General features: G+C 52.6%; 1 protein-coding gene across 1 annotated transcript; it reads right to left on the bottom strand.

Moving 5' to 3' along the window:
• Window positions 1–1245: 1245 nt before the first annotated feature.
• On the bottom strand, window positions 1246–11976 carry LOC113409065 (caspase-14; the record flags this gene model as incomplete). Its single annotated transcript, XM_026662648.1, has 5 exons — window positions 1246–1362; window positions 4281–4387; window positions 7207–7326; window positions 11104–11329; window positions 11796–11976. Coding segments are annotated over 5 exons (751 nt in total), but the record flags the coding sequence as incomplete, so codon positions are not given.
• Between the last annotated feature and the right edge of the window lie 2207 nt (window positions 11977–14183).

Here is a 14183-nt window from a genome sequence, read left to right as displayed (position 1 = left end):
GAAAATGGGCACCTCCGCGCCCCAACCCGCTCCTGCCGCCCGGCGCTCCTGCTGGGGAGCTGGGGAAGCCCCCGCGCCCCCACCCCATATCCCTGGCAGGCGTGTTGGTGAGGGGGGCACTTGCTCTGGCCCAGGGCCCCCCAAAACAGTAATCCGCCTCTGCCTACCTGTACATTTCAATGATTGTCAATGGAAATGCTTTTTGCTGGTTTGTGCATAGATGGGGAGAGCGACTTTGACTTTCCCAGCCTAGAAATCAGGCCGAGTTTTAACAGCACGGGCAACAAGCCACTGGGACAAACTCGCCAGGGAAGAGGTGGTTTCTACATCTCTTGCCAGGCTTCATCTCCAGCCAGGCTGCCTTTCTGGAAGATGCTTTAGCCAAACAAGCTGTAGGGCTCAGTGCATGGGTAACGGGGTGACGTTTTCGGTCCTGGGTTAAACAGGAGGTCAGACTAGATCATCAGACGTCCCCTTCTGGCCTTAAAATCTCTGTCTCCGGCAGACTTTTCTGCCTCAGTTAGACTCGGGGCAGTTCACACCACTCCCTGCTATCGGCTCAGGATCTCTGCAGATTCAGGCAGTGTCAGTTACACCCCAGGCATTGGTCACACTTGGGGCAGTTCACACCTGTCCGAGCAATCGGTTCAGGCTCTCTGCAGATTCAGGCAGTGCCGCTGTATCAGTCACACTTAGGCCAGCGGCGCCCTCTGACCCCATTTTCTCTGGTTCTCGGCAGACGTGAGAGCTGGAGACTTGGTTGTCTCTAGTGAAGGCTGTGGGTCTGGATGCTTAGAGTGTTTGTCTGAATGCGCTAAGAGTCTGAGGCGCAGGGGTATTGGTGCAAAGACTGGGTTGGATGGGCGGAAAGTCTCATTGGGCACAACGGGACAGGAGAAGCTGTGTTAGACAGGCCCAGGGTCTGATCTGTGAGTCTTACTCCTGGGGGAAAACAACAAAATGTATGTTGACCATGGAACGGTATAGGGAATACATCCAGGCTAGGGAGAGAACCCAGGTGTCCTGACTCTCAGCCCCCCCCGGACTCCACTCCTCTTCCAGAGCCGGGGTTAGAACCCAGGAGTCCTGAGTTCTCACGCCAGTGCGCTACCGGTTGATCAGAAGGACAGGCAGAATGGGTGCTGCTTTCTTTTACCTTTGGCGCTCTGAGATTGATGGTGGAGTTAGCTGTGTGAAATGTATGTTTCACAAACCAGCGGGAAAACGGTTAAGACTCCAACTTACCTTCAAGTAGAGCTTTTTTGTTAGAGTGGACGTTATTTCCGGGTGAGTTATTCTGGTTTCCCTTTGGTTTTCTCTGTCCTCCATCATGAACTCTCTGTTAGAAATCATGTTCGTTACCTAGAAGAGGATCGAGTCATTTGAAAATACAAATCTATCAGGGGAAAGATGGTCCTGTGGCAATAACTTAACCCCCTCACAGTCGGGGGGTGTAACGTGAAGAGAAGCAGGCATGGTGAAGACAAAACAAACTCAGTGAAATACCCGTCTTCCCTTTGTATACGCTGTGTAACTGCTGCATGCCTCTGGCTAACATGAGAGCAAAACCGGACTGGAAAATGGAATTTCCAGTCCGTGAATTGGGACCAAAAACCCCAAACAAATATTATTTTTGCAGACTGAAGAGTTCTGAAAAGTCAAGACACAAAGTAAGATCGTCTGCTCCTTGGGGCATCTGTTTTTCTGTGTCTGCACAGCACCTGACACAGCGGGGTCTGGGCCAGGATTGAGTGACTAGGCATGACTGTAATACACCTCACGTACAGCGCCTGGCACAATGGGGTTCTGGGCCATGACTGAGCTAGGCGCTAAGACCTCGCCTGCCTTGTCTCTTTAAAAAAAGGGAGCTTTGTATCTGTTTTCTGGTGCGGGTGAGATCATGATTTTTATTGGACCAACTTCTGCTGGGGAGACAGACAAGCTTTGGAGCTCTGCTGCAGGGCTGGAGAAAGAAATCGGAGCTAAATACCAGTTGGGACAGGCAGGGAAGCTTATGGGGTCACATCTTGTAGGAGGTCACGTGAGAGGGGGTTCGATTGTTCTGCAGAAGGGGTTTGAGGTGGGACATTAAGGGGTAGCAGACAGGTGGGGGTTACAGGTTGTTGCAAGGAGCCAGTGTCCCTATTAAGCCCACGTGTTGTACTGTCTAGCAGCATTATGACGTAGTTCCCAGGCTGGCCTTTGGGCGCGTTTCCTTGGAGGGGGCGGACTGACCATTGTCATTTGAAAGCTTGTCCCTTGGTCCAATAGAAGATATGACCTCCCGCATCTTGTCGCGTTAATATCCTGGGACCCACAAGGCAACAACCCGGCAAACAACTGGGGAAGGCATCGTTTTGGGGGGAAGTTCATGATTTTTAAGCCAGGCTCAGGAGTTTGGAGGCCTGATCTCTGAACACAATGTGACGTTACACCCCATATTCTTCATGGAAATATGGTTATGATACGAATCTGTTATGACTAAGATGTACTTTATGCAAGATGGTTCATGTGAGGTCTCATTGGAAAGGTTCTGATTTACTGAATGTGTTTATCCAATTTGTAGGCATGTATCATTTCTGTATCTGAAGCTGGGAATATTGACCATGTCTCTGTATTTATCATAGAAGATCAGGGTTGGAAGGGACCTCAGGAGGTTCTAGTCCCACCCCCTGCTCAAAGCTATGTTGGATGAGGCCAAACAAGGTTAGTGGCTGATGGAAGAAATGCACACAAGCACAAGGATTACCCCAGGAACTGTGTGCAATAGAAACCTCTCCGAGATACTGCTACACACTGGGAACTGTTTGACCCAGGTCACAGCAAAAAAGCTTTCCAGATATACAAGAAGGACAATGACAACATGAGGGGTCATTACTCTCCCTACAACAACACACCTGAAAAACAAAGACTGAACTGTGAGACGTGATGGGCCCAGGCTAAGATCTTTAGCCTGTGTATGAAAACCTGGGAAAGCCACGGCAGCGTGTGCCTTAAGAATCTGCCAGCCTGTTTACCGCTCAGGGTGAGAATTTGCTAATTTGTATCCTACCTATCTCGTGTGTGAAGCTCAGTCTGTGGCTTAGGTCATCCCTTTACATTCACCTTTTGTCATTAATAAACTTATTTCTTGTTTATAATAAAACTCAGTTTATGTAGTTTCTAACTGGGGGGGGGCAAGAAGCAGTGCACCTCTCTGTTCACATTGAGGGAGAGGGTGGATTTTTATGAGCTTGCGCTGTGCAGATTTGTCTATACAGCGCCAGACAGTATTATTTTGGGTTTATCCCCCAAAGGGGTGTGCACGTGAGTGCTGGGGGAGTCCTCTCACACAGAGCTGACTTCAGTCTGTGTCTGCAGCGGGTGTGGCCCTACGTGTGTGTGCTGCCAGAGGCCAGAGAGCCTAATTCAGCAAAACAGGGGGAGGGAACCCAGGCTGGTGGAGCAGGAGGGGCTCAGTGAAACCCCAGTACATCAGGTGGCATCCTGACAGGGGGGGTCCAACCCATCACACACACACACACGGTTTCTTCATCTGTAAAATGGGGTTAATGATACATCCTTCCTTTGAAAAGTGCTTTGTCATCTACTGCTGAGACAAGTGCTAGATAAGCGCTAGGGATTATAATGTATCTATGTTTTATATTTATACCCACATACTTTATATATCTTATGTAATACAAAATATATATTTTGTGTATAAATAATATATTCTTTGTTAGAATTTTATAAAATATAGAAAAGGTGGGTATAAATAATATATTTTATATTTCTACACACATTTCTCTGTATAACGCATATGTGCATATACTCAAATACAGAGGTAGCTGTATTGTCTCTACAGTATATTTGTGTGAGTGTGTTATATAAATGCACACGTATAACAGTTAAACATCATTGCACCCGTTTCACTCTGTAGCACCCTAACAACTGTTCCCACTCAACTTAAAATAGCCTGGAATAAGCCAGGTTTAAATTGAATGAAGTGTGCTGGGTTTGCACCACTTTGATAGGTCAGTTTAAATTCCCACCTTATGTTATACTGGTGCTGATAAGCCCTCAATGCCCCTTAGAAACAGTCTTCCTGTGGGCCGGTCACATGCTGTAAAAGCGCCAGCCATTCATTCAACCACACAGAGCCTTGGGCAGCTGGGATTTGAACTCTGCTGCATCTCCAGAAACAAAGAAGCTAGGGAGATCTCCCTTTGCTGGGCCCAGCAGACGGTCACTTATCCTCCCACTCGATAGCAACAGAACCTCTCCAGAAGCCATGCGTTTACCTCGGTGAATAGCCCCATGATGTCCCAGTAGGGGTACGCAGTGAACACATCCACCATGGTCTGAATCAGCCAAGAGCCTGTGATTTCATTTCTAATCGAGTAATAACCTGCGGACGAAGGAGGGAGAGTCATTAAAACCACAGACCCACACAGGACTTCACTGCCTCCCAGCCTGAAGCTGCTGGAGTCAGGGTGAGACCAGACACTTGGATTCACTGAACAAAGATACCTCAGGATGTGCCAGACGGCTAGAGCTTCCAATAGCAAGACTGCGCTGTCGGGGGCAAGTTCTGCAGAACAATACTAATAGACCCCATTATTCCCCCAGAGCTGGGAGAGAACCCAGGAGTCCTGGCTCCCAGAACCCCCCTGCTCTAACCACTAGACCCCACTCCCCTCCCAGAGCCGGGGAGAGAACCCAGGAGTCCTGGCTCCCCGCCCCCACTGCTCTAACCACTAGTCTCCCCACCTCTCCCAAATAAGGTGGCCAGGGGCCCAGTTTTCAACCAGAAGGTCCGGTTGAAAAGTCACCGGACACCCAAAGTCCAGTTACTGCAGGTGGGGAGGTGCCAGGTCATCACCCAGGCCAGCCCCTACTCAGCCAGGGCTGCAGCTCCAGCCCTGGCTCTGCAGGTGAGTCCCTCCGAACCCGGGCAGAGCGGGAGGGGGAGGAAGAGCAGAGAGCGACAGGGGCAGAGGAGCGAATGGGGGACAGGGCCTCAGGGGGAAGAGGCGGGGGAGGGGAGACTTTTAAATATTACAAAGTTGGCAACTAAGGCTGTCAAACGATTAAAAATTAAATCATGATTAATCGCAGTTTTAAATCGCACTGTTAAGCAACAGAATACCAGATACAACATTCGTATGCCCCTTCATGCTTCAGCCACCATTCCAGAGGACATGCGTCCATGCTGATGACGCTCATTAAAAAAAAAAATGCATTAATTAAATTTTGACTGAACTCCTTGGGAGAGAATTGTATGTCTCCTGCTCTGTTTTCCCCGCATTCTGCCATATAGTTCATGTTAAAGCAATCTTGGATGATGACCCAGCGCATGTTGTTCGTTTTAAGAACACTTTCACTTCAGATCTGACAAAACGCAAAGAAGGCACCAATGTGAGATTTCTAAAGATAGCTATACCACTCGACCAAAGGTTTAAGAATCTGAAGTGCCTTCCAAATCTGAGAGGGACGAGGTGTGGCGCATGCTTTCAGAAGACTTAAAAGAGCAACCCTCTGATGCGGAAACTACAGAACTGAACCCCCAAAAAAGAAAATCAACCTCCTGCTGGTGGCATCTGACTCAGATGATGGAAATGAACATGCGTCGTTTGCACTGCTTTGGATTGTTATCAAGCAGAACCCATCATCAGCATGGACGCATGTCCTCTGGAAGGCTGATTGAAGCATGAAGGGACATATGAATCTTTAGCGCATCTGGCACGTAAATATCTTTCAGGTGACATTGTAAACAAGAAGCGGGCAGCATTATCTCCTGCAAATGTAAACAAACTTGTTTGTCTGAGCGATTGGCTGAACAAGAAGTAGGACTGAGTGGACTTTGTAGGACAAAGTTTTGCATTATTTTGGAGTGCAGTTATGTAACAAAAACATTTTTACATTTGTAAGTTGCACTTTCCCGATAAAGAGATTGCACCACAGTACTTGTATGAGGTGAAGTGAAAAATACGATTTCTTTGTTTATCTTTTTTACAGTGCAACTATTTGTACAGTAATCAAAAATAATAATATAAAGTGAGCACTGTACACTTCGTATTCAAATCAATATATTTGAAAGTGTAGAAAACATCCAAAATATTTATAATAAATTTCAGTTGGTATTCTATTACTGTTTAACAGTGTGATTAAAACCACAATTAATTTTTAATCATGTTAATTTGTTTTGAGTTAATTGCTTGAGTTAACTGTGATTGACAGCCTTATTGGCAACCCTATAACCCAGGAGTTCTGGCTCCCAGCTCCCCTGCTCTGACCCACTGCACCCCACTCCTCTTCCACAGCCAGGGGCAGAACCCAGGAGTCCTGATCTCCCCCTTATAACAAAAGTGTAATGAGCCAAGTACAGTAACTCCCCACTTAACGTCCTCTTGCTTAACGTTGTTTCGATCTTACGTCCCTGCTCAATTACAGAACATGCTCCATTTAAAGTTGTGCAATGCTTCGCTATAATGCCGTTTGGCTGCCTGCTTTGTCCACAGCTGGCAGCCCCCCCATCAGCTACCCATGCCCCCCACCAGCACCTCCCGCCCGCCAGTAGACCCCGCGGATCAGCGCCTTCCCCCTCCTCCCCCCGCCTCTTGCCCACGGCAGTCAACTGGCTTGCAGCGTTCAGGAGGCAGGAGGGGAGGAGCGAGGACTCAGCGCGCAGGCTCCCCCGCCCTCCCCTGCCTCCTCAACGCCGCAAGCCAGCCGATTGCCCTGGGCAGGAGGCAGGGAAGGACGCGGCGTGCGGAGTAAAGGGGGAAGGAGGGGGAAGAAGAGGCGGGTTAAAGGTGGGGGTTTGGGGGAAGGGGTGGCGTGGGCGGGCCGAGGGTTGAGTCCCCCGCCCCGGTGCTTGCAGAGTAGGGGAAGCTGCCGCTGCGCAACGTGCTTCTCCGAGCCTAGAGCACCTTCAGCCTCCTTGTCTGCAGTGCCAGGGGCTGTGGCTGTGTGGGGTGAGGCGGGGGCACCTCCCCACTAGAGTACTGCACTGTATGGCAAAAACAATTGTCCCTGGAACCTAACCCCGCCCCCCATTTCCATTCATTCTTATGGGGAAATTGGATTCACTTAACGTCGCTTCGCTTAAAGTGGCATTTTTCAGGAGCAGAGCGACAGCGTGACGTGAGGAGTTCCTGTACAGCACGAGGCTGCAGCTTCAGCTACTTCGATACGAGCAGGGTGGAAACAGGCTCACGTTGGTACCGTTTCTGGACGAAAAGACGAAGAGGCGGTCGGTGTGTATAGGAATCCGCCTGCGACGGACCTGGCTGACCGAGTCACTTACAAGCCTATCACATTGAAGCACACCTGGGTCTCCTCTTCCTAAAGCATAAAATAACTTCCTTTCAGAAACAGAAATGAGAATGTAGCAGAGTCACACACACTCAGCTAGTGGTTGCTAGATCCAGCACATGTCACATCTCATAAAACAAGCCCTAGAAGGACCTCATTTAAAACCGATGCAAGGAAACATGGTTTCCATACAAAGCCTCATTAGCCTGTGGAACTCCCCACCAGAAGATGCTTCTGAGACCCAAATGTTTTCAGCAAGTTACAAGTTGCAGTTTAAAGCCAAAATTTGGCCGTTTTAAGAAGAGGGGATTTTTATTGTTTTCTGCTTTTGGTTTCATTTCAGAGTTGATTCCTCTCCCTGCCTAACTGTCCATTTTGATGTGCATGTGGGGGGTGGGGATGTCAGAGAACAGGGTCAATTTAAAACAAAAATTCAGCAAAAAATTCAAAGTGGGGATGCGGCGCTGTCAGCTGGCTAGCAGGTAAAGACCTTACAGTGTTCCAGTCACTTGTTTGCTAAATGTGGAGGTTATTGTCTTTATTTGTTTGTGACGGGTTGAATGCCATTTGCATTGTACATATACCCTGTCTGATGTGTACTAGTGTAACTAAATCAGGGGCAGGCAAACTTTTTGGCCCGAGGGCCACATCGAGGTGTGAAATTGTATGGAGGGCTGGGTAGGGAAGGCTGTGCCCCCCCAAACAGCCTGGCCCCTGCCCCTTATCTGCCCCCTCCCACTTCCTGTCCCCTGACTGCTCCCCTCAGAACCCTCGACCCATCCAACCCCCCCCCCACTCCTTGTCCCCTAACCACCCCCGTGGAACCCCACCTCCTATCCAACCGCCCCTGCTCCCTGTCCCCTGACTGCCCCACTCCCTATCCACACCCCGCCCCCTGACAGCCCCCCCCCGGGACTCCCACCCCCCTATCCAACCCCCCGATGTCTCTGTCCCCTGAGTGCCCCGACCTCTACCCACACCCCTGCCCCCTGGGACTCCCATGCCTATCCAACCCCCCCGTCCCCTGACAACACCCCGCCCCAGAACCTCCACCCCATCCAACTGCTCCCTGTCCCCTGACTGCCCCCCGGGACTCCCACGCTTATCAAACCGCCCCTGCTCCCTGTCCTCTGACCACCACCCCCCCCGAACCTCCACCACATCCAACTGCCCTTGCTCCTTGTCCCCTGACTGCCCCCCGGGACCTCCTGCCCCTTATCTAACCCCCCCCACTCCCCACCCCCTCACCATGCCGCTCAGAGCAGCAGGACTGGCTTATTGGAAAGCCTGGGAGGTGCCTGCGCGGCGGCGTAGCTCCAAGGGAGGGGGAAAGCGGGGGAGGGGCCGGGGACTAGCCTCCCCGGCCAGGAGCTCAAGGGCCAGACAGGACGGTCCCGCGGGCCAGATGTGGCCCGCGGGCCGTAGTTTGCCCACCCCTGAACTAAATTAACCTGTTGTTGCAATGTCCTTTTCCACATCTGTATCCTGTGCTTAATTAGCCTTAAATCAAAGAGGCGACTAAGGGGGGATATGACTGAGATCTATAAAATCCTAACTGGTGTAGAGAGAGTAAATAGGAAGTGTTGTTTACTCCTCCTCATAACACAAGAACTAGGGGTCACCCAATGAAAGTAACAGGCAGCAGGTTTAAAACAAATAAAAGGAAGTATTTCTTCACACAACACAGAGTCAACCTGTGGAACTCCTTGCCAGAGGGTGTTGTGAAGGCCCAGACTATAACAGGGTTCAAAAAAGAACTAGATAAGTTCCTGGAGGATAGGTCCATCACTGGCTATTATCCAGGACGGGACGGTGTCCCTAGCCTCTGTTTGCCAGAAGCTGGGAGTGGATGACAGGGGATGGATCACTTGATGATTCCCTGTTCTGTTCATTCTCTCTGGGGTCTCTGGCATTGGCCACTGTTGGTAGACAGGATATTGGGCTAGATGGACCTTTGGTCTGACCCAGTCTGGCCGTTCTCATGTTCTGATGATGTATTAGCATTTAGATGAAGATTTACTTAATACACGAATACTAATGAACGATATCTGAAATGTTTCCACTTCTCTGGCCCTACTAGAACGAACGGCCGGCAATTACATTATGTAGATCACTGGCACTGGGTCACATGTGTACGATAGGAAGTAGAACGTTAACTCCAAAGCCACGGTGGAAGCCCACAGACGGTCTGCCCGGGCGATCCGTCAGAGCCCATGGTGGGATGAAGGCGCCTGTGAGCAAGATCTATAAAATACTGGATCCTGGGAGTGATTCTCAGGACTGCTTGGGTTCTGCCCGGGGGAACCTGGTGCCATTGGGCTACAGGCTTGAATTCAACTAACATGTGCCCGGCTTTCTCACGGTCTGCCCTGAGGCTGGCACTCGCAGCTGGGAGCCGCTCGGGGAATGAAAAGGAGCCACTCTTTAAAAGTGCGGCCGCTGCTATTTTTTGACTGGCTCTTAGCTGTAAGATCTGCGGGGCAGGGCCTGTGTCTCTTTCCCTGTGTTGCTGTGATGCCTCCTGTACATTTCCGACTTGCTCCAAAAAGAAATCACCATCAAGTCATTATTAATTATGTGTCTTAGACTCCCCTGTGCGAGGTGCTGTGCATTTTCTATTCTGTGTATTATGGGATATGCTAGCAGCCTAGTTATGGCCCATGACCCCATTGCGCCAGGCGCTGCACAGACCCAGAACAAGCCATGATCCCTGCCCCGAAGAGCCAACAATATTGGTGTAAGCCAAGAGAGCCAATGGAAGACAGGCAGACGGAGGAGCCCAAGGGAGCAATGAGACCAAACTGACCAGTAACTGGAGGGGTCCCAGCTTCGTGACTGCTGGTGAGTTTTTTGCAGGCCTTGTGGCACACCAGTGTTTGGAGGAGGAGAATGAGGAAGTGACCCCCTGTCAGTTTCTCTTACCCTACACAGTTTTCTACCTTGAGTTAATTGGTCATCAGTTAAGTTGAGGTAAAACTCAAGTTAAGCCAAATGCCACCTTTCCGCTGGTAGGGAAGGGCCTGTGTACAGGGTGAGGAATGAGTGGGGTTGTGTGTTATATACTGAGCTGGGACTGCTGCCTGTACTTCAGGCTGTTGGACACAACAGGGCAGAGTTAAGGTTGCAGGGGCATCCTTAATTCTGGCCTTCCCTAACTTTTCAGTGCTCGACTTTGCAACTTCAGTGTTCTTCAAACGCTGTTTGCATGTGAGATACAAAGTAGAAGGGGATGACTACGCTGGGGTTTGCTTACATGGGTGTTACAATCTGAGTGTGAAGAAAAGGAAATTGTAGCTGTAACCCACATTAGCTGGGAGCTTGGGGTTACCTCCCTTAGCTAACACATGGGGGGTTGGGGAGGGGTGGGAAAAGGTAATAGATTTTACCCCGGGTGTGACCACGTTTGCCTCTGCAGCTTCCCCTTGAGGCTCAGCAGGGCACAACTCACTTGGCCACGTGGTCTCTGCAGTTTGGCCACTGTCTCTTGCAGGGTCTGATATAAACCTCCAGCTGTGTCAAATGTCAGGCCAGGCCCTTGTGGGGTGGGGAGTCCAAAGGGGGGGGGGGGGGGGACGGGTAAACACCTCAACTCTAAACAGAGTCATGGGCTGACACTCTCTTCTAGGGAGATCCCCCAGCCCCTCGCTCAGGCTCCCACACTGCGCTTGTCCGTTCTGCCAGGAGGCTCACCCGCCCGGCGAGCCACTCTGTGTAGACGTGGCCAGGGAGGAGGGGTCGGAATGAAAGAATTAAATCTGGTGCTGGGTTCCCCACTCAAAGGAGGGGGGATCTGAGCCGCGGACTCACCCCCCCGGCAGGCCTGGATGATGAAGACCTTGGGTTTGCCCCGCAGCGCTCGGCAGGTCTCGTTGGTCATCTCTGCGAACAGCTCCTCCAGGTTCACGTACTGTCCATCGGCCGCCTTGACAACTCCGCTGTCCCCATGCGCCATGATGACCACGAAGCAGCAGCTGACCGGGCCTCGGATTTGGTCAATCCGCTCTCGGAAGCTCACCAGCTCAGTCCGGAATTGCTTCGGGATGAAATTGTGACGGTCAGGAAAGCAATGACAGGGAGTGCACTAGCCCCATGGCGTTGTGTGAACAGCTAATACGGGCAAAGCCTCCTTCCCATGCCCCCGGGGCTGGGATTCTGTTTGCTTCCACCATGCTCAGGCAAATGGGCCTGCAAGGACATGGTTTGCAAATAAACAGACCACCTCAAAGAACAGACCCGACTCCTAGCAGCAAAGTCTCCCCCTAAGGGGAGCAGGCTGGGAAGGCCCCGAACATCGGCGAACTGCTGGGGCCAGTGATATGGTGGGGTGGGGAACATGAAGGGGGGTCACCAGGGTGGACTGACTATGGGCAGACTCTGCATGATTTGAAAGGGGCCTGCACGCGAGTGACCCAGCTGGAGGTCCTATGGGGAAACTGAGGCAGGGTTGTGGCAGAACCAGCCCCGTGCCACCAGGGCGCTCTGGTTACAGTGCTATTTACGGATGCAGTCGGGTCCTTGACCAGCGTGTTCTGAAATTCAAAAGTCGTATACATCCTGTCCAGCGCCTCGATGTCATTCTCCGCGCCCGGCCGATCTTCCAGCACGCAGAGCGTCAGGGCCCGCCGCGCCCCACTCATGTCGTAAGCCTGCCCTTGGCCAGGCGGTGAGATGCGGCCACCTCTGGGGTGGGGAAGCTGTTCATAGGACACTGGCAATACCTGGGAATAAATGCTTCTATCAGGGCCCCCTAGTACTGCAACAAGGCCAGAACTGACTGCCAGTGGAGAGCCCCCCCCGCCGAGCCCCCCCCCGCCCTACTCGGCACAGCGCCCCCACCGAGCCCCTGCCCCCTGCTCCCCGGCACCCCCTGCTGAGCCCCAAGCCCTGTACCCATGGCATGGCACCCCCTAGGACCACACTGGAGCTTTGGGGGGCAGTACTCATTACGAAGGAAGAAGGACCCCGGCATTTCCACTGTCTATCACCATCACTAACCTGTCCCCGCTCCGCTCTCCGTCTGGACTGCGGTGACTCTGTATGGGCATTTCCAGGGCCCCAGGAGGTGTGCGGAGGGGCCGGCCTGTGTACCCAAAGCTGAGGCCCCGGCCAGCCGGTGCAAAGGAATTCCAGACAGAGACGGTTCATGTACAAATGCTAATCTGTGCACAGCCCACCCCCATGCTCAACACCCCCCTGCGCCCCCCAGCACGGCCAGCCAGAGCCACCCCAACCCAGGCCAAGCAGCAGGGCCATCCGTGCCACCGGGATGCTTTGTGGCAATTCACTGGTGCGGGCCCCCTAAATTCAGTGTGGGGACACACGGGCTGGGCCGGGCAGCAGCCGCCCTGGTCCCGGGGTCAGGTGATTTGGGGGGAGGGGGGGGATTCCCTTTCTCCCGCCCTTATAGTGACAGTCTGGAGCGTGCTGCTGATGTCTGCGCTGACCACACCACAGAGCACGTCACGGACTGGGAAGGGGCTGGTCTGCGCGGCCTGATCTCAGCCGGGGTCTGTGCAGCACCTGGCACAATGGGGAACCTAATCTGGTTAACCTGGTTTGAAGTGACTGTGCATTAGTTGGGGGGAGCCCAGGGCTGGGCTGGCAGGGGCTGCGGGTCGGGAGTGAGGGGCACCGGCAGAGCGGGGGGGGGGGGTACAGAGGGGGAAGACAGAGGCCAGCAATGCAGATACTCACAGCATACAGTGTGATTGCCAAGCCCAAACCCAATCCGAGCCAGAGGGATACTAGAGCTGGGGCAGGGCTGTGAAGAGGCTCCCCAGCGCCGACCTGCCGGTAGGGAAACACACAGGGCAGAAGCAGGACCAGTGTATCCGGACTGTGGGGACACGGCCTAGGTCTGTCTCCCGTTCTCCGGCGTTCCCCAGCCCTTATCACCCCACAGCCTGAAAGGGCTTCCCAGGTAACTCCCTCCAGCCCAGCCCGAGGGTCACTCCCCCCCCATACACACAGTGGTGGGTCACTTTACAGATGCAAATAAAGCTCACGAATGAGAAAGGAATTGTATAAGAGACCAGAACCCAGAAGTCCTGGCTCCCAGCCCAACCCAGCCCCCGCACTCTAACCACTAGACCCCACTCCCCTCCCAGAGCTGGGGAGAGAACCCAGGAGTCCGGGCTCCCAGCCCCCCTGCTCTAAGCTCTCTGCCCTTATGACATCCTCGTGTCCAATACCCACACATTTCTGATGGGAAAATTAAAAATTTAAAGGCGGCTCCTGATTCCTGGCTTCCTCCCTCCATCTGTCCCGCCTGGACCCTGATTAGCCAATTGCCCACACACCCACCTCCCCAAGTTCCCCACTCCGTACCCCCCGGACAGGCTCCCAAGGGCCAGCCCGCATCGCCTCCTCCAGGGCGGTGTCCACCACCAGATGCCTCTCGGCGCTTAGCTGTGTCCCACGTCGCGGCAAGCCCTGCACTCTGTGGGAAGGGAAGCGGGGGGATCCCATCAGAGGGGTTGGACATGGACCACACAGCCCACCCCATGCCCCCCGTGACACTGTACGGAATACGTGAGACACTTTAGGATAGCACTATTATAAAATTGCAAGGAATCGTGCCAGATATGGCCTGTAAGGTATCAGTGGAAAAGTTATAATTCGCTAAATAGGATAATCACCTTTCTATGTTTGTATCACCTTTGTATGGTGAGTTACAGGTAGGTGAGGTGTCTCTGTATTTCCAAACCTGTGCTGTGTGTCTGGGTGACATCCCCGGACAGATTGGCAGCAGCACGGCCTGGCCTGCTCCATGGCCCATCGAGGGTTGTCAGCTGTACCATGGACCCACGGAGAGAGGCCGAGGGATGCACCTAGGAGCCCGCAGCACATGTAGGGACAGGCCTGTGCACAGGGGCTGCGAGGCGTCT

This window comes from Terrapene carolina, unplaced genomic scaffold (assembly GCF_002925995.2).
Source record: "Terrapene carolina triunguis isolate 2854851 unplaced genomic scaffold, T_m_triunguis-2.0 Scaffold29045, whole genome shotgun sequence".
Classification (NCBI taxonomy): domain Eukaryota; kingdom Metazoa; phylum Chordata; order Testudines; family Emydidae; genus Terrapene; species Terrapene triunguis.
The sequence above is the reverse complement of the archived record's forward strand: the minus strand, read 5'-3'. Positions and strand labels throughout refer to the sequence as shown.